The 25130-nt window shown below is 45.3% G+C and overlaps 1 protein-coding gene across 1 annotated transcript in view; it reads left to right on the plus strand.

Moving 5' to 3' along the window:
• The window catches only part of TMCO4 (transmembrane and coiled-coil domains 4), a 36209-nt gene that overhangs the window by 3055 nt on the left and 8024 nt on the right, over nucleotides 1–25130 (plus strand). Inside the window, exons 3-12 of the mRNA XM_058818796.1 lie at nucleotides 1544–1571; nucleotides 3425–3557; nucleotides 8833–8930; nucleotides 9436–9579; nucleotides 10076–10195; nucleotides 11491–11655; nucleotides 12139–12275; nucleotides 13751–13835; nucleotides 17326–17443; nucleotides 20317–20434. Coding sequence (XP_058674779.1) covers nucleotides 1544–1571; nucleotides 3425–3557; nucleotides 8833–8930; nucleotides 9436–9579; nucleotides 10076–10195; nucleotides 11491–11655; nucleotides 12139–12275; nucleotides 13751–13835; nucleotides 17326–17443; nucleotides 20317–20434 — 1146 coding nt within the window. The remainder of the gene's footprint in view (nucleotides 1–1543; nucleotides 1572–3424; nucleotides 3558–8832; nucleotides 8931–9435; nucleotides 9580–10075; nucleotides 10196–11490; nucleotides 11656–12138; nucleotides 12276–13750; nucleotides 13836–17325; nucleotides 17444–20316; nucleotides 20435–25130) is intronic.

Raw genomic sequence — 25130 nt, forward strand, 5'->3', positions numbered from 1 at the left:
TCACTGCTGGTAGGATTCCAGCTGCCTGCATGTGCAATACGAGCACAGCCTAAACTGCAGCCTAAATTTGAGTTTGCTAACTGGCACAGGTGCTGCAAAAACAGTTGTTGCTGTTTATCACCTGTTTACTTACGTGCCTCCCTGACCTTTTGAAAGGCACATGTGTACATGCTTAGGCCAGATTTACGTGGGGTGGTGTGATATGAGGTGCCACAGGTGATACTGGGCAGGCAGGACCTCAGTCACAGCCTCACTCAGGGAGAGTTTATTGCCCACAAGCCATCACCTCTTCCAGAGGCTGCTTATGGCAGTCCATGGAAAATTGTGGCAACAAGGTCACAAGCTTCACCTTATTCCAGACTCAAGGCCCTTTGCTTGGTCAGCTTTTTGCTCAAGGCTCCCAGCCCTGCACCTTCTGCTGGGCTTTGACACCTCTGTGCCAACCCTCCCCCCAGGAGGAGGTGATGGTGCCCACATAGTTGATCCCTGGGCACTCCCAGTATTCAGGCTTTGGGAAACCAGTTACATCCCTCCCTCTGTACTGGCGCCTCCAATTCCCACACCCCACCAGCCAGCCTGGGGAGCAGCCTGCAGTTTGTCTCTCTTCTGGTTGGTTCAGGATGGTTTGTTCTGCATTCTGCACTCCTCATGTGTAGGACTCTCAGGTTAGAGACGTTTTTACTATACAAACTGTGCTTGGGAGCTTACAGGACTAATAATCATAAACTCTTTGGCAGCTTCCTACATCTTTGGCTGCATTTTTTGTGTTCCCAGGGGGCTGAAAGGATTCTGTGTAAAATTCAGCTGTGCTGTGTTTGTGTGTAGGAGAGGGAAGCAGCTCAACTGAGCTGGTGCTTAATGTAGTCACATAAAGAGCTTAGAATTTGTCCAGTGGCAATAAAAGAGGAGAACACAGTTGTAAAAACACTGGCCTCTTTTTCATGGATTTAACCATAGAAACCATCTATTGAATTGATTTGTTTTTCCATTTTTTTATGGTAAAGAGCCAACACAGGAGTCAAGTCCCTCAATATTGACAGATGTCCATAAATTCTGAGGTTTTTTAACTCACTTAATCCAAAAGAACTTCATGCCAGTTCAGCCTTACTGCCTAAGGCTGTGAGTTCCCAGAATGCCAAAGAAAATAGGGGCCATTAGAGGAACATTCAAACCTGTTAGTGATGCATATGTGACTGTAGGGAGCAGAAGGCATTAGAGTGGGAGGATTAGAGCCCTGCTCCTCCAAACTTTAAAGTCTGGTGTAAGATCAGGGTCATAACAAAATTTTAAAAATGTAGGATGCCTTAGCATATACCAAGCACTGTCTTCTTCTGTCCAGCCCTTTGTACTGGCCTTCAGAGAATTTTGGACTGCTTTTGCTCTGTGCTGCCTCACTGAATTGGAACTTTCTGCTTCCCTCTTATGAACTGAGCTGCTGCAGTAATTCAGTCAGTGTGATGGGTTTTATGCCTCAATTTTGATCCCTCCAGACCTACATCATCAATTTTAAATTGAACATTATTTGTTTTTTCTCTCTCTTTAGGACCTTTTGTCGTTCTCTCTTCAAGATGGTAAGCTTACTTTTTCTTTGTAAAAATAATGTAGTTGAGTTTACATCTGATACTTTGAAGTGCTCAAAAAGGTGCTATCCTATTTCATCTCAGCTTCCTCTGTGGCAAAAGCTGCACACTCCTTCCCTGCATCCCCTTCAGGAAAAACAACTCTTCTTTTAGGAATGGTTCATAATACCCACTGAAAATTAAACAGCTCTTCACCTCCTTACCTTCACCCACCATCCATTGCCAAGCAGATGTAAATGATGGTGGAGTGGGGTGGTTTTTCTCCAGTGTTTCCAGGGAATCAGGTGATCTCTTCCTTTAGGAAGGCAGTAAAGCTGTTATGAAAATCTCAGCCTAAAATAGTTTCTGCTGGTTGCCTAAAAGAACAAAAAAAAAAAAAAAAAAAAAAAAAAAATCAGGGTATAAATTCCAGAGTGTCCTGTGAAGCCCATTATAAATAAATGTGATTTTTCTCATATATTATATTACACATAAAACAATTCTCTGGCTTGCAATCCATTACATGGATTAGTCTGATAAAATTAATGAAATAAAGACTGTCTGCTGAACAGAATGTTCATTTCTAAAAGAAGCCTGGATTCTATCACTACTTGCATTTTTTAAATCTCAGTGTTTTAACATGTCCTTACAGGAAAGAACTCACTGGTTGCTGATACCCTGTTGCACTGCAGAACAAAACAAGTTTTGTTCTTGCTTTATTTTTAATGGAAAATTGACAAGTCAGTTATTGCAAAACCGCTTATTTTGTGAAGCTGGAATTTAGGAGCAACCTCTTTCCAAGCCTTGCTGCCTTCCCACCAGGCTGGTGAGGAGGAACCCAGCAGTGTCAGCAGACAGAAAAAAGAAGGGGGCTCGTTCCCCCTGCCTGGCCTTGCAGGACGTGCCGCATTTCGGGAAGGAGTGAAGATAAATCCTGTCCTCGTTTCTCAACTACGCACAAACCTGACCAAGGGTGTCATTTAAAGCTATGGAATTGATTTGGTATCTTGGTAATGATGGTAATAAATAAACAACCCTAATAGATTGCCCAATGCCCTGTTTGATCTACGTGCAGCGGGTATCACGAACACTCTTTGTAATTGTGTCTTGCTGGTATCTTCACCCACCTTGAGAAAAATTTCCATCCCAGAGTGCACCAAGAACCCTTTATAAAAGCCAAACACCAGGAAGTAGTAGATGCTGCTGAGAGAAACACATTAAAAAAGCAAGAGTTGGCACAAATAATTTAAAATCTATAGCATTTAAGATATTTTTTCTTCTAAGATGTCTTTTCTTGAAGAACACCTGCTTACAAAACCAGGAGTATTGAGTATAACAGATAACAACAGTTATCTGCTGTTGTCTGAGTGCACTGCTGCATCTCCAGCAGGGAGTGTAAAAGCAAACATTTGTCCGTGGTGCTGCTGGGGGAGCTAGTGTGCAGCTTTACACTCCTGAGTGCTTCTTGCTGCCACCAAAGGAGAAGACAAAGTTTTTGCATGGATTTTTTTGCATTTTTACAAAATGCCAGTTGAGGTGGGCTGTACCCAGTTACCCACACAGACATGTTTGATATTTCCAGTCCTGCTGCAGCATTTCCCTGTTGCAAAATTGCCAGCAGGCTTCTACCCCAGAGGATGGAGACCAAAGGATCTGAGATCCTTTTCGTGCCACAGAGGCATTACCTGGTGTGGTGGCTCTGTTTGCAGGGAAGAAGGATTTTCCATTTATCAGTCTCTTCTCGTGTTCCTGGAATAAAAGGAGGACCTGGGGGAAGGTGACACATTCCTTGAGTACTCTGCTCCTTAACTAAACTGTGGCAGCAGACTGATCAGGCTGATTTCCTGGGCTTTTCTCTCCTCAAGGATCCTATGATGCTCGAGCCAGGGTGTTGATCTGCCGTGTCAGCTGGCTGCTGAGAATTCCCTTGGAAGATCTGGAAGTCCTGGAGGAATCTCTGCTTGAGAGCCTGAAGGAACAAAAAGAGGAAGAGTCAGAGTAAGAACGTTTGGGTTGATATGGGATCAAAAAACACTGCCAGTGCTCAAAAACTTAGCAGTAATTACTTGTGCCTAAGTCCAGTCTCTGATTATTCCCCACATGGCTTTTGCTGTAATCATTTATGGCTTGATTAGGGTTGCAGAGCCCTCACAGCACTGACAAGAAGAAAAGCTCAGCATTCTTAAAATCAGAGCTGAGATCTGGCCTTGCACACTGGTAAAGGCTGTTCTGCTCTGGGCTGCCTCCTTTCCTCTTTCCAGTTGCTTCTCAGACACTGTAGATTTTGTATAAATACCTCACACAGATCTTGTTGTCTCTTGGCCCAATATCCTTCAGCTAGAACTGCCTCTTGCAGAATGAAGTTCCTACAGATAATCAGGGTTAGATCCTCAGCTGTTCATTGTCTCTGGATCTCTCTTTAAGCATCTTTAAGAGACAGCTGGATAACTCCTATTGAAGGGAGATTTCTGAGGGCAACAGGCTGGATCTTCAGATATGTACAGACCTGGCTCATGATTCTATGTTATTAACATGGAATTAGTATTTATAATTCTTGGTATCTATAAGAAATGTAGTATCTTTATATTCCTCTCATCAGGCAGGAATTGTATGACAGTTTAGCAATATTTAAGGCAGTAAACATGTCTGTAGTGGACTTTCAAGGGAAATATTTTCATCTGTCAACTCAGCAAACAGGTTATGAGATTACCCTGAATGCTAATAAAGTTTTTAATCAACACCCTTGCCATGGTCAGATGATTGCCATGGAGTCCAGCGTGCGATGGGTATCTTCCAGTAAGAGCTGTGTTTAAATAATGCTTAACTTTATAGCACACTGTAAAAAGGAAAAGTCAGAATAATCTCAAAGATCGTGGACTTCTAAACATTTGGTGTGCAGGAGCAAGGGTTGGTAGTAATGGGGACTGTTTTGCTGTAGTTTGTGCAAGCAGACTCAGTGCTGGGCCTTTAAGCTGTGTCTGATAACAGTGAAAGAACAGTGTGGATTTCAAACCCTGCTGCCAGCCCTGTGGGCTTCCTGTGTGTCTGCTGTGGGGTTCCTGGCTTGTCCTCTGCACAAATTGCAGCCATGGGAGTAAATATCTACTGGATAAAAAGAAAAGAAAAATCCTTTTGGTAAGAGGGGCCCAAGACCACAGTGTGAACACAGTTTTGTTGCTCTGCTTAAACAAGGCTGAGATTTGTGGGGAACTGATGACCCTTTCTTTGGTTTGAAGTCAGGAATCAGTGGGGAAAGGAAGCAAAATATAAACCTGTCACCACCTTGACCTCACAGATTTTGGGGCTGGGAATACCATTATGTGCTTGGGATGCTTCCAGCTTTGACCAGCAAGAGGTTTTGGAACAGAAATAACCAACCAGGGGTTTGGCAGCTCCTGCACAGGTGTTTTTACTGATATTTGTTAACAGGAGGTTTGCTCCTGCCTTTGCTGCTGTGGATATGTTGGATTGAGGCCCAGAACCTATGAGATTAAATGTACAATACTCTAAAGAATAATGCTCAAAATACTTAAACTGTGTTAGTTAAACCAAGTGTGCTCTGACCTGCAGGTGAGAACCTTTCTTTTGTACACAGTTCTGTAAGAAACTGGAAAACATCACAACATTCGCTTGCTGATGTGTGCTCCTGCGCCTTTCCTTATTGGAAAATCACCTGAAATTCCCCATAACAATCTCTCTGAATATAATTTGTGATTCAGGCAAGAAGCTGCACATCTGAGCTCAGTGAGGGTAGAGAAATACCAGAAGCAGCAGTTAATTACCACAGTGGATAAAAGCAGCCTGGTAATCCAGTGATAGTGGTAATGGAGGAGCCATTAGGAAGCAGTGACAGGCAGAACTTCTCCTTTTATTTACTGCATCAGCAGGCAGGATTTAGCTGCCACTCTCTTTGTCCCCACATAACTCTAACTGCTCATTATTCCAACTGACTCCAAGTTAGGCATGTTCCAGCTCTCTTGTCATTATTGTCAGCCTGAGACACACTGCAGTGACTGTGAAAGCTGATGAAGCTCATGTAGAACAGAAATTGCTGGGTATTGCCAGCTTAGGTATGAACAGCCTGGCTGCAGCACTCGTATAAAGAACTCCAGGAGCAATTCTATCCAAAGCCAAGCATTCAGACTGGTGACTAAGGCACTAAGTAGAGCATTTGGAAAGGATGAAAGGAAATGGCCTCAGGCTGTGCCAGAGGAGGTTCAGGTTGAATCAGGAGGAATTTCTTCATGGAAAGGGCTGTCAGGCATTGGAAGGGGCTTCCCATGGAGGTGGTGGAGCCCCCATCCCTGTAGGTGTCCAAGGAACAACTGGACATAGCACTCAGTGCTCTGGGCTGGGTGACAGGGTGGGCATTGGACACAGCTTGGACTTGATGGTCCTGGAGATCTTTTTCAACCTCAGTGATTCCATGATTCTCTGATAGCCAAATCCTGCTTTGTCTGTAAGGCTGTAGAAGTAACTGTGGCTGTGCAGAAATTGGAGAGGTGTTGCTCTCAGTACCTGGTGAGATAATAGAGCAGTTTATACTGAGTGTCATCATGTAGCATCTACAGGATGGCCAGGGTATCAGAGCCAGCCAGCAGGGGTTTAGGAGGGGTAGGTCATGTTTGACCAGCCTAGTCTCCTTTTATGACCAGGTGACCACCTAGTGAATGCAGGAAAGGCTGTGGATGTGTCTGTCTGGACTCCAGCAAGGCCTTTGGCAGTGTCTGCCACAGCACACTCCTGGAAAAGCTGCAGCCCAGGGCTGGGACAGGAGCACTCTGTGCTGGGCTTAGAACTGGCTGGATGGCCAGCCCAGAGAGTGGTGGGGATGGTGCTGCATCCAGCTGGCAGCCAGGCACCAGTGGTGTCCCTCAGGGCTCTGTGCTGGGGCCAGCTCTGTTCAATATTTTTATTGACCACATGGATGAGGGGATTGAGTCTTTCATTAGTAAACCTGCAGATGACACTAAGCTGGGAGTGTGTGTCCATCAACTGGAAGGTAGGAGGGCTCTGCAGGGAGACCTGGAATGATTAGACTGAGTCTTAACAGGATGAAGTTTAATAAATCCAAGTGCTGAGTTCTGCATTTTGGCCACAATAACCCCCAGCAATGCTCTGGGCTGGGGATGGTGTGACTGGACAGTGCCCAGGCATAGAGGGACCTGGGGGTACTGCTTTGTAGCCATGATATTTTCTGAAAAATCCTTTCCTTAGGATTTTTCCTCCTGAGAGGCTGAGAGGCCTCAGGAACAAAATGTAAACAATGGTTATCTGCTGCTGTGGAATGCAACAGGTGCATCTGGGATTGGTCTCATGTGGTTGTTTCTAATTAATGGCCAGTTACACTCAGCTGGCTCAGACTCTGTCTGAGACAGAAGCTTTTGTTATCATTCTTTCTTTTTCTATTCTTAGCTTGCCTTCTGATGAAATCCTCTCTTCTATTCTTTTAGTATAGTTTTAATATAATATACATCATAAAACAATAAATCAAGCCTTCTGAAACATGGAGTCAGATCCTCATCTCTTCCCTCATCCTCAGACCCCTGTGACATGGTCACACTGCTTGACAGCCAGCTGAGCATGAGCCAGCAGTGTGCCCTGGTGGCCAAGAAGGCCACTGGCATCCTGACCTGGATCAGGAATGGTGTGGCCAGCAGGAGCAGGGAGCTCATTCTGCCCCTGTACTCAGCACTGGTGAGGGCACACCTTGAGTGCTGTGTCCAGCTCTGGGCCCTCAGTTTGGGAAGGACGTTGAGACATGTCCAGAGGAGGCAACGAGGCTGGAGAGGGGCTTGGAACACAAACCCGTGAGGAACAACTGAGGGAGCTGGGGGTGTTCAGCCTGGAGAAAAGGAGACTCAGAGGTGACCTTATCACTCTCTATAACTCCCTGAAGGGTGGTTGTAATCTGGTGGGGTTGGGCTCTTTCTCCAGGCAGCACTGACAGAACCAGAGGACACAGCCTCAAGCTGCATCAGGGAAATAGAGGTTGGATATTAGGAGAAAGTTTTTCACACAAGGAATGATAAAATGTTGGAATGGTCTGCCCGGAGAGGTGGTTTACAAAAAGACTGGATGTGGCACTGGGTGCCAGGGTTTAGTTGAGGTGTCAGGGAATGGGGTTGGCCTTGATGATCTTGAAGGTCTCTTCCAACCTTGTGATTCTCTCTGCAGGCACCACGTTTGCAGCTGCACAAGGTAATGAGCAATGGTTTTTTGGAGGGGCTCTGTGGAGACAAAGTCTCCATGACGTGCAGGTCCATAGGAGTTCTGCCAGTGAGTGCAGTGACTCAGGGATTTCACCCACTGAGCTCCATTCCCCTCCTGCTGCGCCTCACAAAGCTGCATATTGTTTGGGACTCGTGTAAAATTGTGTTAATCAAAATTACAGTGTGCTTAGGGGGTTCCAGGAAAGATTAGGCAATTATATGGATCATGAAAATCCAAAATTAGGCTAGGATTAACAGGGAAAATATCCAAGTTTGGAAGCAAGATAAATGTCACATTTCAAGGCCTGGATTAACTGCTGTGTAAACAGGCCAGAAGGAGCCTTCCTCTTGAAACAACTTACTCCAGTATCCTCTGTTTCTCCCACTTTCCTCTGAAATGGAGTCACTTCTTGTAAGAGAGAAAGACGCTGGAGAGAAATTAAAAGTAGTGGCTAATAACTGGTATTTGTTCCTTTTTGGTTTATTTACCTCTTTCTGATAAGCTTGTTAAAATACAGCTTAAATGCACACTTATGACTGTGTTTAATTCCTATTATATTATTATATTGTGATGTGCAATTAGAAAGCAGCTTGTAGTAAACACTGCTTTTGCAAAACAGTTTAATTGCATCTTTGTTTGTCAGTACAAATTACCCCTATTCCCTTTTATTTCAAACACTTTTCCCTGTTTCTTCTTAGCTTTCTTGTGGTTTTTTAGACACTTAGGCAGCATATAGTTAATGAAATGCTTTTGACTTTTTGTTTCTTTCTTTTTTTTTTCACAAGCTTCAGCCCTATTAGGAAGGGTTTTCGGAGTAAGTAATATCTGTTGGCTTTTGTCAGCAATTAAATTGTTTCAATTTAAATCTGTGGTCCATTTAATCCATTCAATTTAAATCTCTAAATCCATGCTCATAAATCTCACTGTGCTGTCACAGTCCACACCTGCATGTTCCTTTTTATGGCTCCTGGGAGGGAAGTTACACTGAAGAGAATAAAAGCAGATTTTGATGCAGCATTGGAATTTTCTCTTTGTTTTTGTACTTTTAATCCCCCCACAGAACTGCAGAAGTCTCAAGAAAAAAGAAGGAAAAAAGGAAAAAGCTGAAAAGATACCTGCTGATCGGTCTGGCAACTGTTGGGGGTGGAACAGTGATTGGTGAGGCTGCCCTTGGCATTCTGGGGACACAGCCCAGGGACAGAGAGGGGTCTGACTCCAAGAAAAGTATTTTCAGCCCCACAAAAATAAACATGAAAGAGTTCGCTGGAAAAGTTATCCCAGTGTAGCTTTACTAGCTGGGGGAAGTATTAAACTGAGGTTGTCACCCCTTAAAAATGCTTTCTCAATTTTTGCTCTCATAAGAGGATCAGATCTTCAACTCTGAAATCAAGAGTGTGAGATTAGATCAATGTTTCCTGAGCAAACAGAGCACAGCTCACCCCAAAGTCTTCCTTTGACTTTGAAATTATTCTTCCTTTATCTGAAGTCAGTCAAAGAATTTGGGCAGAGAATCAGGGCCTGGGGAGGGTCTCAGAAAGCCTCTTTATTGAACATGCAAAGAGTTCTTCCAGCAGCAGCAGCAGCACTCTCCCAGCACAGAGGAATGCCTGCCTGGGGTTTTTAAGGGATGATAGTTTGGTGATATCTCTTGCTGCATCCTCAGGTCTGACAGGAGGCCTGGCTGCCCCTCTGGTTGCTGCGGGAGCTGGCGCGATCATCGGGAGTGCTGGAGCAGCTGCTTTGGGATCCACTGCTGGGATTGCTGTCATGGCATCCCTTTTTGGAGCAGCAGGAGCTGGTCTTACTGGTAAGAGAGTGACCACACCATTCTCAGCCACTGGGGCTGAGAATCACATCTGTAAATACAGTTAATGACCCCACTGAGCTCTCTGCAGAGTGAGGGAAGCGATTTGAGGTGGAATCCATGAGATTTTTGTCTCAGTGCTGATTAAGGTACTGTGTAGCCCCTGGTGACCAAATAGGGAAGGAATATTTGGTATGTGGTTAATGAAGGAAATGAAAACTTCCTGCTTTGGGTTAGAAAGATGCTGCCATGGAGAAAAACACCTGTTACAGCAAAAAAAAACCCTTCTGCTGGATTCCCTCAGATCACATAAGCTCAGAAAGATCATGTTGGCTCCTTACTATGCTATAAGTAATGGATGGGCTGACTGAGGGTTTTGGAAAGGAAAAAAACCCTCTCCCGATTACCCAATTAATTTCTTAACGAACTCCTGCTGTCAGCAGAGGGTGTCCTTTCTGTGCCATCTCTGAGCCGTGTGTTTCTTCCTGGCTCTGTGTAGGATACAAAATGAAGAAACGTGTGGGAGCCATAGAAGAGTTTGAATTCCTCCCACTTACGGAAGGGAAGCAGCTCCACATCACCATAGCAATCACTGGATGGCTGTGCACTGGCAAATATGGTAAGAGCATGATGAGAAGCTGAGAGGAGCTCCAAGAGCTGTGGCTGTGTCCTGCTCCAGGCTGTGTTTGTGCTCACAAAGCACCATATCTACCCCACATTTCCATGGCATGGTAACTGAGCCACATCAATTCTCACCATAAGACTTTGCAACTCAATCTGCAATCCCAAGCAAAGAGAGGAAAAAAAAGAGGGCATTATGTTGGTGGTGGTAGCAGGACTGGGAGCAGCCATAGCAGGATTGTTTCTGGTAGGAACTGTTGCATGGTTTTGCCAGAAAAGATCTGTCTGGAAGATGATTGCCAGCACTAGTACAAAGTATCTCTGAGACCTTATGTTTATCCACCAGGAATTAAGAGAAAATAGTGTGGTTTTGCTCTCTCCATGTCTGCCAGCTAATGAGGTTTATTGGCAAGAAAGTTCTGTCAAGTAAATCCTGTTAAGCACAGCACTCTGGAGGTGACTTACAGGGGAAACCTTGAAAGGTCTGTAGTGCTTTGTTTTCCAGTGCAGCTTGTCATATAAAATATGTCACCTGTCTGCTAATGTGCTCAGCTTCAGCTGACTGAACAGCTGCCAGTTTATTGAGAAGCACCATAATTAACTCTGGATATCATTAATGCAGAAGGGTGCCTCACCCTGTCACTTCCCAGGCTGCAGCTTGCTGTCACAGGGAACTTCTCACTTGGCAGTGCTGTGCTTTGGCTTCTCTCTTCACTTGCCAGAGGTCCAAATGCTCAGAGCTGGAGGCTCCCAGGCAGGGTTAGAGAGGCAAGTGTGTCCCTCCAGGAACATTTTGTGTCTGTTTGCCTATAAAAGGGAGTTCCAGATGACACACATTCTTCTTCCATAACTAGCAATCTGCCAGAATGTTTTAAAGAACAAAACTAGGGTTGTCATCCATTTTCCTCCTTACAGCAGTATCTGTCTGTGCACACACTCCTTCAAACAGAGGGACTGAGGACAGGAGTTTTATGGAATTTGCCACCTTGTGGTTTTGGAGCTGCAAGTAGTTGCAAATCAACGTGTCCTCAAATAAGACAGACCACGGTGGGGATCTTGTGACACTTGGATCAGCAGCTGCCTCAACCTGCATTGTTTGGGGAAGAAACAGTGTGGGAAGGCTTTTAATTAATTAAGATGACAGTTCTGCTCTGCCCTTCAGTGTTGATCTGTCATTAATAGCATTGCTGGAATATTCCAGTGTCCTGCAGGTTTTGTTCTGATCCTCTGTTGGGCTCCACTTGCCATTGTGTTCTCTCCCAACATGAATTCCATCTTTGCAACCTTTCCCAGGGAGCTTCACAGCCCCGTGGAGCAGCATGCTGCACTCGAGTGAGCAGTACTGCCTGGCCTGGGAATCCAAGTACTTGATGGAGCTTGGCAACGCCTTGGATTCCCTGCTGAATGGCTTTGTCAACATGATGGCTCAAGAAGCCCTAAAATTCACTGTCTTGTCAGGTAAGAAACTAAATCCTATCAGATCTGCTTGAGTAGCTCTTGTGCAGTTTCAGTGTTAAAGGAGCTTTCCCAAAGAGGGAATGTTTTGGAGGGGGGAGTGCTGGCATTGCCCAGAAGTGACCTGAGAACCTCCTCTACCACACCTGTAATTTAGCTGTGCTTTCCTGGACTGCTGAGCCACCATAACATTGCATCATTCTGTTAAAGTTACAGCTGGAAACACCTTCCTTCACCTGGGACTCTTCATTTCCCTCTATTATTACACATTTACTGCTCTACAGAAACAGCCCAACATGTGGGTTGCACTCATTCCCCCTGTGGCAGAACATCAAATTCTTTCTTATCTTTAGTCCAGCAAAGCATTTCTCAGCACAGCTATTAAGAAAGAAGAGCTGGAAATGACATAAGCTCCTAGGCTTAGCCTTTAATTTCAGTGAACTCTCTTGCTTTTGATGTTTTCTAAGGAACCTCTGTGTGTTGCAGGAATTGTGACAGCCTTGACTTGGCCAGCATCCCTCCTGACTGTGTCCAGTGTCATTGACAACCCCTGGGGAGTGTGCCTGCATCGCTCTGCTGAGGTGGGCAAGCACCTTGCACACATCCTGCTCAGCAGACAGCAGGTGAGTGGCCACAGTTATCCAGGAGTAACAGCAGGAAGGGACTGGCCCAGGGAGGTGAAGTTCTATAGTCATGCTGGTTAAATGGCATCTTTCTAATGGGCAAAAATTAATAAAACAAAAACACAGAGAGTGCTGCATGAAGGTGACCAGCAGATATTTGGCTTACTGGGGAAAAGGAGGAGGTCCCAAGTGGATCAGAGAAATCCTGCTGAGATTTGTTCCATTTAAGCTAAAGCTTTTCTCAATGAGGAAGAAGAGATCCAGGTCATAAATGACCTATGGCTAAACCATGTCACAACACAGCCAGGCCCACTCACCTAGTGGAAGTTAGAGAGCGGGAGGTGAGGATGGGTGAAAAGGAAAGCAGAATACAAAGTGTTAAAAATATTTATGGATCATTAAGAGGCACCTGCAAAACAGCCTGAGAGAAAAGTGGGTGGCAGCCAATGCCCAGTGGCTCTGCAGCTTTGCCTGCAGAGAAGGGGAATGGGCTGGTACCTGACAGAAGTAACAGAAGTCTCTCTGAAAATGCTCAAAAAAAAAGGCATTTCTGCCCCCCAGGAGCCTGCCATCATTTGCTGGGCCAGAGCTGGTGTTTTCTGGCCATGTGTTTGTCTCACACCAGTCACTGCTGATCACAGAGGAGCCCAAGGGGAGCTGTGGCCCCAGAGCTGTGTGTCCCAGCAAGGTGGAACAGCAGAGGAGGGACAAACTTGATTTCTCATAAAAACCCAATTCTAGAAAATTCAATAAACTTTGTTTCATAGAAGCCCTTTCTTTTGCTATGGGGCATTTGTTCCTGCCTGTTAAGCATTTGCTGTTGTGAAAACACACATTCCAGTATGCTGGAGAGTCTAAAACCAGTTAATGAGATGTCTGGGGTGTCCATTGCACACCTGCTCCCTGGATATTACAAAGACCATTTTTCATTGATGTTGGGATTAGGCTCCCTTTAATCTTACAGAAAATCTTATTAGGCTGTTCAAAATAAAAGCTTAAAGCTTAAAAGCCACCTCATCTTTTATAACCATCACATGCTGCTGTCACTCAGCCTGAAATCTGGACGTGGTCAGTATTTTTGTATTGCAGCTTCTTCTTCTGTGTATTGAAAACATTTCTAGGAAAATTTTGTTCCTTGAATAAGGTTTTCATTTGGAAATTTCAAACCAAGGGCAGTGTCTGTTTTGGTTCTGTTTGAAACATCCCCTTTGTTGTAACTTCTGATCACTAGATTGTTTTCAGATGATTTTCTAAAGATGAAAAATACAAAATACAAATATGTAGCATTCTCCATACTGAACTGGGCATAACTTTGAGGAGACCTGATCCCTTTGAAACCAACTAAATTGCTCCACTATTTCAAAGGTGATGCACAAGCAGGTGCTCTGTGTCTCAGGCTCTCAGGGATCTCCAGCCTGATCTCTTTCCAGAGAAAACACCATTTGGTGGCATTTTTTCCTCTCCTTCTTTCTCAGGGCCAGAGACCTGTCACACTGATTGGCTTCAGCCTGGGTGCCAGAGTCATTTACTTCTGCCTGCAGGAAATGGCTCAGGAAAAAGGTAACATTCACCTTCTAACCATTTTTTCTTTTATTTTCCTTACTCCTGGTGGAGAAATTTTTCTTCCAAGAGGAAGAATACAGCTTGGCTCTTTTAGGATAGGAATAAAACAAAACAAAACAAAAAAAAAAAAATCCACTGTATTCACTTGAGGGGTTTCAGTGGGGCATTTTGGTCTGTGAACTACAACGTGACATTTGTGATCAGTCTGGAGCTGCCCCTGCACTGCCTGATCCCAGCAGAGGATGCTTTGCCTTTCTTGGGAGCTCTCTGCAGCTCTTGCATCTGATTCCCTGAGTCCTGCCTTCCATTTAAGTCTCTGAAATGCCACTGTCATCTGCTATTTTCATGGTAATTTTCCCCCAAAGTCAAGTATAAAACCATCTGCCAATTTATTACCCATTGTGGTTCTGTTTATTAATAGATTTCTATTTTTAATTTAGAAAAAAAAAAAAAGAGTAAAATCATTATGATCAGTTGATGAAAATTGTATCTTGGAGTTGAGTCAGCAGTGAGTGTGTGCAGCCTGCCTTCCCACCACGTTGCAATTTAACTCATTAACCACTTACTTCACAATAAATCATAACTAGGGAATTTTATAAAGGAAAATGTCCAGTAAAATCCAAGAAGGTGGGAACAGAGTCAAGTGAGGATGGAGAAGGTCAGGACTGACAGCTGTGTGCCAGAACTTCACTTCTGATTTAAGATAAAAGTCTTCAAATACAGGAATTCTGTTCTCAAAATAAATATAATCAAATCCAGAATAATCCTTAGTGAGTTACACCGGAGCCAGAACCCAGATCCTAATCTGGCCCTAGATCTACACGTTTTGTGTCCTGAGAATGCCAAGGGCTGAGGAATTTCCAGGTTTTTATTGCAGTCTGCAGGCTCTGGAATGACACGAGCCCATAGCTTAGGGAGGAAATCCTTAGGGGTCTGGAAGGTTGGCTGCCACTGCAAAGAAATCCAAGTGCTGTGGTGATGTATCAGAGCAGCTCCCACCATACACTGATTTTTCAGCTCCTTAATTGAATTCTGCAAGCTGAGCTGTTTGTGAGATGAAAAGCAGCATGTTTAGCACAGATTGCCAAGGCGTTCTCACAGGCACATTCCAGAGCAAGCCACAGAAGCAGCAGAGCTGGGACCTGGGACAGCTGAGACTGATTTGGGTTTGGACTTGGATGCCTGACACGAAAGGAACACACGGCCTCGTCATGCAGGCTCTGCATCCAGATGGCACTGGCATTTCTGAGGACAGAGAGCTAATGGTGGATTGGCCAGTGAAACACCATGGCAGGAACACAGATTCTGTTCAAAGGCTTCTCTGCAAAGCAATGGAACAACCTTGGGGTACTTCAGCACGGATCACTCCGGCAGCCAGAGCTCAGCAGGTTTCCAGAAAATGCCATTGTGGCAGGAGCTGGAGTCAATGAGCCATCAGAGACACGTGGGAGGATCATTGCTCTGATTTCTTCATCGTGATTCCCATCGTGATTCCAGAGACCAAACCTTGAGACCCAGCTGTGTGTGACAGGGGTGAGGTGTCACACACTGGGTGTTTGGGACTGATCACAGCTCATGTGACCATTATCCCACTGGGCTGTGATCCCTGCTGTGCTCAGCCCTGGGAATGCTCTGCCCTGGAACATCTGTACACAGCCAGGGCTGCATTCAGTGCTGTTCTCCCTGCAGTCAGGACTGATGTGCTGAGGTGCTTTCCCTTTCCCAGTGAGTTCCATCCCTAGGGCACAGCAAAGCCCAGCTCCCAGGACTGGTTATGGTGTCTGGGACAGCTTCTTTCTTCCACACCTTTTCTGGAGAAGTCATCTTAATCAGGTTTGAATTTTGGCCTCTCATTCTCACTCCATTCTCACCTGCTTGGACTTAACTGGAAATTTTCCTTTATAAAACTCCTTATTCATTAGCCACTCTCTATGAGGGTAAATGGTTAATTAAGTAATTTTTTTCCACTGCTTTTACAGACTTTATTGTTCATCATCATCTAAAAGATTTACAAACTGTGAAATAGATTTCATTTATCTCAAGCCTCAGCTGCTCTGCAGGCCAGTGATCTGTTCCCAGGTTTCTATCCTGTCAACATTCAAAGAAAATGAACATTTTTCAGCCAAGGCTAATTTTTTTTTTTTTTTTTTGTTCTAAGCAAGCAATAAACTGGACAAAGGACTGAAGAAACAAAAGCTTCCAACACCTTGCCCAAATATTCAGGATCCTGATGAATTAGCTGCTTGTTTATTCACTTGGCTCACACCACAGACATGGAATTTAGAACCTTGGTTGGTTCAAGCTTCCTGCAAGACTCTGTGCTTCCTTTTCATTGCCCATAATTATGGGAACAGGACTTTATTGCTCACAGATTACACTCACAAAATTGAATTGCTCTTTGCTCTTTTTGATTGGTGCAAAAATTGCTCTGCAATAAGAAATAATTCCAGGAGAGCTCATTTGGATTTGTCAGGCACGGGATTTACACGGCAGAAAAGGAGGCAGGCACTGCAGGCAGCTCCAATCCTTTACTGCTATCAGGGAAAGGAAGCTAAGGGATTTAGATTTGAAAAGTGCCCAGGCAGAACCTCTCCCTCAAATGTTGGGTTTGGCTCAGGTCTGTGGAGCCTGGTCTGCCACAGGTGCTGAGGATGGATTTGGAATGTTCTGCTCATGAGTCTTCCATTTAACTGCTGTGGCATCAGAGCCTTCATCTCTCTTTACAAAGATTTATGGAAGATACTGATATATTGTTCAGGAGTTTAGGAAAGTAGCAGGGCTGCCCAATATTTCTCATTCAATCATTATTCCTCCTGAAATTGCCCAGCTGCAGCTCTTTGGTAAGTGAGGAGGATTTATTATGCTTAAAAAGTTAACATGCTGTTCAGCAAATCAGGCCCTGGGCATTCATGTTACAGGAGAAGGAAATCAAAGAAGTTTGATGGATCTTCACTGGGTATTGGCAAGTTGTTGCTACTTCCAAATCAATATTAACAATTTGGGATTTCCCCTTGCATGTTCAGGTCATGTTTTTCATAGAATCAGCTGTGGGAAGAGCTCCTCATGCTTCACGTAGAACAACATTTGCTCACTCTGTGGGATCTCAGACCCCTTCACCTGTTTCAAAGCTCTGTGCAAACCCACATCAGTGAGTCTGCAGAAAGACCTTTCCAGGGGTTTCCAGACTTTTCCAGGGATTTCCAGCACCTTTCTGGGCAGAGGCCAGCCCACTTCTCCTTCCCAGTGCTTGGTCCTTTGCACTGTCTGAGAATCTCAGTTTTTCACATTTACTAACTCCAGGTGAATTGTGGACACTTGAGATGTATGCAAAGTTTTATTTATGATCCTCCTTTCCATTGTTTCTGTCTTTCAAGCAAATTGATTTTCACCTAAATTATGATTTTTGTGCACATCTGAACACACTTCACATAAGAATATTTTCTGATCCATCTTCTGAATCTGAACTGTTGTGCTTTCACCTTGACAGACTCACAAGGGATCATTGAAGACGTTGTCTTACTGGGAGCTCCAGTGGAAGGAGAAGCCAAGCACTGGAGAGCTCTCACCAGAGTGGTGTCAGGCAGGATCATAAATGGCTTCTGCAGGTCAGTGTGAGCTCAGTGCCCAGCCTTGTTAGCCTGCAGGTGGTTTGGGGCATTTATCCCTTTCAAGCACTTTGTGAGTGCTGGTGAGGACATTGAGCAGTGTCAGAGCCTCGTCCCTCCAGGCCTCTGCCTCAGATCCATTTGAGATGGCAGCTTCAGGAGGCACCTGGAGCTGTTTGACAGAGCTCTTTGGCTCTTTGTGCCACTGGAAACCTGTGTTCATAGAGGGACAGAGTTCTACCACTCACAGCCTAAAGTGCCTGGGTTTGTGTGTATAATCTGATGTATTCTGAAGGCCCTTTAAATCTCAGCTTTGCGTGAAGGACTGTAAATACAGCAGTTAAGTTTGCTGACTTAAAGATTGGGAATTAGAATCTATAAAAGCTTTAAGATGCAGTTCACTTGGGGCTGCTTATGGGGAAAAATATGTGAAAATCACAATGGAAGGGAAGGAGCTCAAGCAAATTGAAGGGTTTTATATCTGGAGTGAGTTTCTGGTCAAGATAGTCCACATGAACAAGATATTTAACTTGCAAAGGAAGAATAACTGGAATAGCTGTAGCAAATTTAGTAAGGATATGAAAGAATACAAAGATTGCCTTCAAAACAAATACCAGCCCTTTAAAACCACATTGAAAAACATTTTAGAAGTAAAAGCAGACAACTGTAGGGCAGAGTTATGGGAGCTGCTGAGTGAGAGGAGGGAGGTTCAGAGGCCTGAAACAGCTGAAGCAATCTCAGAAAAGCTATTAAGTAGTCAAGTGACAGCTTCAAACCTAATGACTGTGTCTTGGAAGATAATTGTGGCAGGAACACTGCTTACCAGCACAATTAGATAAGGGGAAATTAAAACCAAGGAATAAGCGGGGAAGACTAAGAACATGGGGAAATAAATTGAGACATAACCAGGCAAGAAAATTAACAAAGAATCTTCAAGTCAAGACAGTTTATAAAGCTGTGAGCCCTCAGGTCAAGGACAGGTGAAAATGCTGCTGGTGTTTTCCATGCATGCATCCATATGGATGCCTACACACATACATGGAAGGTGGGGAAGTGCTGTGTTACTGTGATTCTAACAGAGTGTTTTAACTTAGAATGAATAATTAAATACATTAATTTAAAGTCTTCAAGGTTAAAACAACAAATTATCAGTCCTATCTCTCAGCTAGGCTGGGAATTGTTGCTTTTGTCCTCTTTGGATGCCAGGATTTTCAGGGATGCCAGATGTAAACACCTCTTGCAGTGTTTCTTCCTGTGCCATAAGGAAAAGCTGCTTGCCTGGGAGTGCTGTGAGTTCCTCCAAGAAATCATAAATCATAGAAATCATTGCATATAACTGAGTTTACCCAGAAAATATTGTTCCTGTCTGTGTTCTACAAAAATAAATTTCACTGTATCACTGCTCAGTGTATCCATTTCCTGTAACACACACACACACAGAGACACAAAAAAGATTTTTACAGTTTCTAAGCCTGCCTGTGCTGTTGGAATAAAATACAGTGTGGGTGTGTCCAGAGGGTTATTCAGGCAACCTGAGGGGCAGCTAGAGGAGGGAATTGAGAGATTTGGGGAATTTCTGTGAGGATTGAGGTAGAGAGAAAGATTCTACAAACATTTTGTGGTAAGGCCTCACCTGATTCTGATTTCTCTGGTCTCTTGCTTGCACAAAGGGTGGCCTCATTCTGTCACTTCAGGAGTAACTCTATTTAGGTTGGATGAATTACACTGAATAGAATTCCTGTGAGATCAGATTTGAGCCCAGCTGCTGAGCTTCAGTCCTTGTTCTCCTTTGGCTTTGGAATATGAGGGGACAGGGTGAGTGAGAGCCCTGTCAGCTCTTGGAGCTGTCCCCTTCCACTTAAACAGCAGGGCTGCAAATTCCCACTGGGAAACCTCACCCAAATCAGTTGGACTGGCTCAGCTTTTGAAAGAACCAACACCTGAGCAGTGTGAATGTGTTATAAGGTTTTGCAGGGCTCTGCATAGACTTACAACTCCCAGTATGGAGTATTTGGGAGTAGTCAGGAATGGGCACCTTTGCCAGGAGCACTTCACCTGCTGCCATCACAGAGCACAAATCTCACTCATGTCCCACTTAAATCTGCTCTGTAGAGTACAGTGGCATTTTGGTACCCAGATTTTATGTTGTTGTTCAGCTCAGAAGAGTTTTGTGTTTCCTTCTCTCCTCATGCTACAGTCTACCCTGAAACTGTCACAGTGACTTATGGCACTGCTTTAGAGTGGGAACAAACCCTTCCTAGTTCTGTCACTGAAGCCATGTATTTCTACAGCACCTATAAATCAGGAGCACTCCCAGGAGCTTCACAGTTAATATTTATGTCCCAACATCAGTGTTGTAGGTCTCATCACTTTTACAGCTTTATGGCCTGGAGAACATAGCAGTACGTTAAAAAGATGAAATATGTCAATGTGCAAACCCTGAGCAAACATAGAAATAAACAGAAGGGTCAGATTTTTAAACTCCCTGCAGGTAAAGACACAACAGCCATGGATCAGGATTCAGTTCAGACTTACAGCCCTGTGTCCCAGGGGTCTGCCCTGAATCCAGCAAGTCATTCCTGTGTGGTTGCTACATCACACAGACCTGCAGCAGGTCTTGGTCCAGACATCACTGTGCTTCCCAGCACTTCCACTCTCCTCATGGTCTGAGCAGTAACCCACTGGAAGTGTTCCAGGTGAGGGTGGGCAGGGCTTGGAGCAACCTGATCTAGTGGAAGGTGCTCCTGCCCGTGGTGGGGGGTGGAACAGGATAAGCTTTAAGGTCCCTTCCTACTCAGACTGTTCTGGAATTCTTTGATTCCACATGGCATCGCTTGGGCAACAAGATTATTCCCACTCTTCTCTGCTTCCAGGGGGGACTGGCTGCTGAGCTTTGTTTACAGAACCTCCTCTGTCCAGCTCAACGTTGCAGGCCTCCAGCCAGTCGACCTGGATGACAGGAGGATGGTGAACATGGACCTTTCCTCTGTGGTAAGTTCTCATATTCTCATTTTTTCTCCATCATTCTTTGCCTGCAGCACTGTAACCCCACAGTGACTGCCCTGGAGAAGCTGGGGACTGAAGAGAGCCCCTCTAGGTACATTGTCCCTCTTTCCTGAGTTTGAGAGAACTCTTTTCCACACTTCCCTCTGGATTTTGTTGGCCCAACTGAGCAAAACAATGAGAATCTGCCTCTCCTCTTGGATATGTCTGGGGTTTTTTGGTTCTGACATATCTCATAGTGGAGATAGAAAATGCTGTCACTCCTCAAGAAGGGCCTTGCTGTCAGAGAATCATGGAAAGGTTTGGATTGGAAGGAGCTGACTGCCAGGCCCTGTGAGTGGGTCCTGGGGAGGTGGGATCAGCAGCTGGAAAACGTGGATCTCAAACACGCACATGGCAGGTGCCAGCCACTATCTTATCTTGGTGGAGCCTCCACAGTGCTCAGGTTCATGCTGGGACGGGCTCCTGGCCCTTGTACCTTGGTCCCCAGGGCTGTAGGAGCCAGAACTGCTCTGGAATTACAGAAGCTCTGTGACAGCAATGGTTGGTTTGCCAGGTCCTGCTGCCTTTTCAGAGTGTGTCTCCAGGAAACAGGGAGCGAATCACAGCTATATCTGGGAAACATTTAACTTCCTCAAAGCTGGCTGGTGTCATTAGTGATAAGCCACTGTTAGAACATCTGGCAATATATCTAAGCAATATTCAACTCAGTTATCTTACACTCATCACCACGTTGTTGGCTCTTCCACAGAAGAAGTGAGCTCTTCCACAGAAAACCAGGCAGGGCTTATCTTGTGCATCCATATCCACAGAAATCTTGGGCATGCCATTGTGTTTTTTCCATATCTTAATGTTTTAATTATTGTTTACTCTCTGCAAAGTGGAAGATGCCCAACACAAAGCTTGGGATATTTCCATGGTGATCTCTTCTTCCCAAGTGTCCCCACAAGCTGGCAGGGACCATCAGTGCTGCTCTGGAGCTAAAGGCACTTGGAAGAGCTTTTAGATTTTCTGGAGCACCAGCTTGCTAAGCCTATAAATACCCAACTGTTCTCAGCTCATTTCATTCATGGTAACTGAGCTCTGCACAGCCCCTGGCAGCACACGCAGGGCTTGGAGCTGAGCAGAGAGAACAGAGCCTTGGAGGAACAAAACAGGGGCTTCCCAGGAGGAGGGGGTTCGGTGGAGGCTGTTAAACTTGGCCAATGCATCTTTGCATCTCTCTGGGCTGTCAGCATTTCCACACTCCCACATCCATTTTCTCACCATCCCAGAGCTGCCAGTACTCATTTGCTCTCTGGCATCTGTTGCTGGCATGAAAATGGCCCAAGATGCCAAGTGGTGGCACGGGGGTGACATTTCCTGTCAGTCAGTCCATGCCACCCCTCTCTTTTTGAGTTCTCTTCAGAGACCCTCCTTCTCGTGCCCCTCTGCCTCCTGAAGAATGAAACCCCCTGAAGCCCTGCACACTTTATCCTGCCTGGATCACAGCAGCTTCTCCACTCCCCTCAGAGGAGCAGGATTTACATTTCACTGAATGAATAAGGTTTGCAGAGCTGCTCTCTGCTCATCTCCCAGGGCTCTGTGTCTGCATCCTGGCTGCCTGCTGCCAGCAGTCAGTCCCAGTGCTGCTCTCCTTCAGAAGGAATTGACACTTCCTTCATCTCACTGCAAAGCTTTGGGGAGGAAAAATGTATGTTAAGTAGGTGTCATTGCCTTGATCCATTTTCCAGACCAGGGGAAGAAATACAGTGCATTCTGGTGAACATTTTAGAAATAAAAGGAGCAAGAATGGGGAAGGAAATACCCACAGGCAATATTTTTTAAAGTGGCAAGAAAGCAAAGATGGATTTTGCTGCAAGTACAGTGCAGTAGCAGAACAGAAAAATACAAAGTGATATTCAGAGATATGTAGAGATACAGGTATTTTCTTTATGGGGACCAGCTCCACCCCTGCAGTTGCCCTTGTTGGAGGTCCCTGTGAGTGCCCTGCCAGGAGAAGGACAAGCTGTGAAAGAACAATAAAGTATTGCTGATGCAAAGGTGCTCAGCATGAAAATATTATGAAGCACCAGCAGTGGTTTTGGCATCTCCTGGTCCATCCATAATGAAAACTGGTCTGTATCCAACCAGCTTGGTTCTCATTGGTGCAGCACCAGAATCCTCAAAAGAGTGGAGGATTAGGAGCCCTCAGTATAAACAGCAATTCACCTCCAAGGCCTCCATCTCATGTCTCTCTTGATTAGTGTGATTTTATCTGACTGTCAGTAAAAAAGCAGAGAGAAAAATATCCTCCCACTCAGCAAATGCAGTTAGAAAATCCTTCCTCGTGGTTACAAAGGGGCTGATTTATTCTGTGGATTTATTTGACAGCACCTGTTAGAGACCAAAGAAGTTGTGGAGCTGCAGGGGATTATCCTGATTGCTGTTTGTTCCCAGAGGAGTTTGTTCAGTGCAATCTGAATTAATATTTGAATATTGCAGAACTGCTCAAGGAGCACCTTCAGGGAGGCTCAGGAGTCAGCAACAAGTCAGGAATGGGCAGTTTCACAGCAGCAGCAGCTGGGGATGAACTTTCAGGTTTAGAATCAATGAGAATGCATGGCTGCAAGTCCAGTGGAGAGCAGGGATGGATCTTAGAATTGTGGAATTGGTGAGGGGGAAAATGCTTTTAAGAGACCCTTGAGGCCATTTGTTCCCCCAGCACTGCCAAGGCCACCACTAACCCATGTCCCCAAGTGCTGCATCCACACAGCTGTTAAATCCCTCCAGGGAAGGGAATGCCATCCTTGCCCTGGGCCAGGGCTGAAGAGCCCTTCCCATGGAGAAATGTTCCCTGATATCCCTGATATCCAATCTCAATGTCCTCTGGCACAGACTGAGGCTGTTTCCTCTTGTCCTCTCACTTGTCGACTGGGAGAAGAGACCAACCCCCCCTGGATCCCCCCTCCTGTCAGCTCTCAGAAAAGGGACCAAAATTCCCATTATGAGGGAAGACAGCTTCAAGGCAGTCAGGTACATCAATACCACTAGCAGGTGGAAAGTCTGAATTTCATGAAATCCAATTGATTTGGCACTTCTGTGAGTCAGGCTTTTTTTCTCCAAACACATTAAATTGTGGCTTTTCCCACTGTATTCCCAAGACTTGCAGCAAAGAAATAATTGTGGTTACAAAATATGGATTAATTAAGAACCCTGGGGAGTTGGAAAGGCAAAAAGAGGTTGCCAGTGTGTCACTGCTCCTTTGTTTGAGTTGTGAGCAGCGAGCAGTGCCACCTCCCCAAGGGCAGGATCAGAGCAACAAGAGCTTGGAGCAGAGCTTGGCTTCAGGGAGCTGCCTGGAGGAGCTGGGAGAGCCCCTCTCCCCTCAGGGCAACATGCAGGGCCTTGTGGAAACAATTCCATCTGCCTGTTGGGCTGTGAGGTCACAGGGATGGCTTCCACAGCCCTGGAATCATCAGTGGCTTCATCTTCTGTGCTCCTCGCTGCTGATGATTTGGGAGCTCCAAGAATCCCACATTAAATACATATTCAATATGGTTTTTTCCCTTTGGGACACAAGCAGAGAGTGCTGGCAGTGTCACTGTGTTAGAACAGAGGAAGAAACTGAAAAAGCTTTTCCAAAAGAAAAGTGCAAAGGAGGCCATTAATAACTTGCAGTTTGTTTTTGCTTTGTGGCTGACAAACCTCAGAGGCTTCTGTCCCTCCTCACTCCTCACACAGACTGCTCGAGCTGGATGTGCTTTGTGGGAGCCTGGGGGTGCTCAGCTGCTTCTAAAGGCAGAGAGAACCATTTTACAGGTCTCACATTTCATAAGGTTGGTGCCCAAATGAATTCCCACAACCAGGAACAAGCAGAGAGCCACAGTTTCCTGCAGATCTACAGGAGGGATTTTCCCATTCCCCCTTGGTGCCTGGAACAGGTGTGTATCCTTCCACAGGGGATTCCCACACCATCTGTGGGGTGTGTGGAGAGTGTTCACAGCCCCCAGCCACCCTGGGCAGGGCTGAATTCCTGGCACTGCAGCTTCTCCTCCAGCTCCAGAAGAGCTGAGGGCACCAGTGCCACCTTTGAGTGGCTCACAGGTGGTCTGTATTGCCATCAAACCCAGCCCAGCAGAGGAAATTCACTGCTCCTTTGCAGAGCCAGCAAAGTTGTGATGCCAGTACATCTTCCTCTTTTGGAACATAATAACTGGCATCACAAATCACCTTTGACAGATATTCTGTTCCCCCTTAGAGCACTTTGCATGTGGAAATGGGACAGTTTGCACTGCATCCCTGTTCTTTCCTGGTTTGCAGTGGGCAGGTCTGTAGCTGTTGGCTTTGCAGGCAGCTTTCCCCATCCCACCCCTGGTGGAGCAAAGCTGTGGGAGTTTTCCCAAAGTGCTGCTCAGCTGGAATCTTCAGGAATGGCCACACAGAGGCCAGACAGGTGAATTAAGGATAGAAAATTAAGGATAGAAATTTCAGCTTTTCATTTCCTGTCTTCTGCTGGAACACAACACTGATTCTGTTTTATTTCTCTGCTCCCTTTGAGCTCCCATTCTGACCTTCTCAGCTAACATGGAAACAAAATCCCAGGGCAGCAGGCAATTAGAAGTGTTAATCAGGGGGAAGGCTGACTCTGCTGACTCCTTGTGCACATCATGGGTTTGAGATGCTGCAATTAGAGCAGCTGAAT

Source organism: Ammospiza caudacuta, chromosome 22 (assembly GCF_027887145.1).
Source record: "Ammospiza caudacuta isolate bAmmCau1 chromosome 22, bAmmCau1.pri, whole genome shotgun sequence".
Classification (NCBI taxonomy): domain Eukaryota; kingdom Metazoa; phylum Chordata; class Aves; order Passeriformes; family Passerellidae; genus Ammospiza; species Ammospiza caudacuta.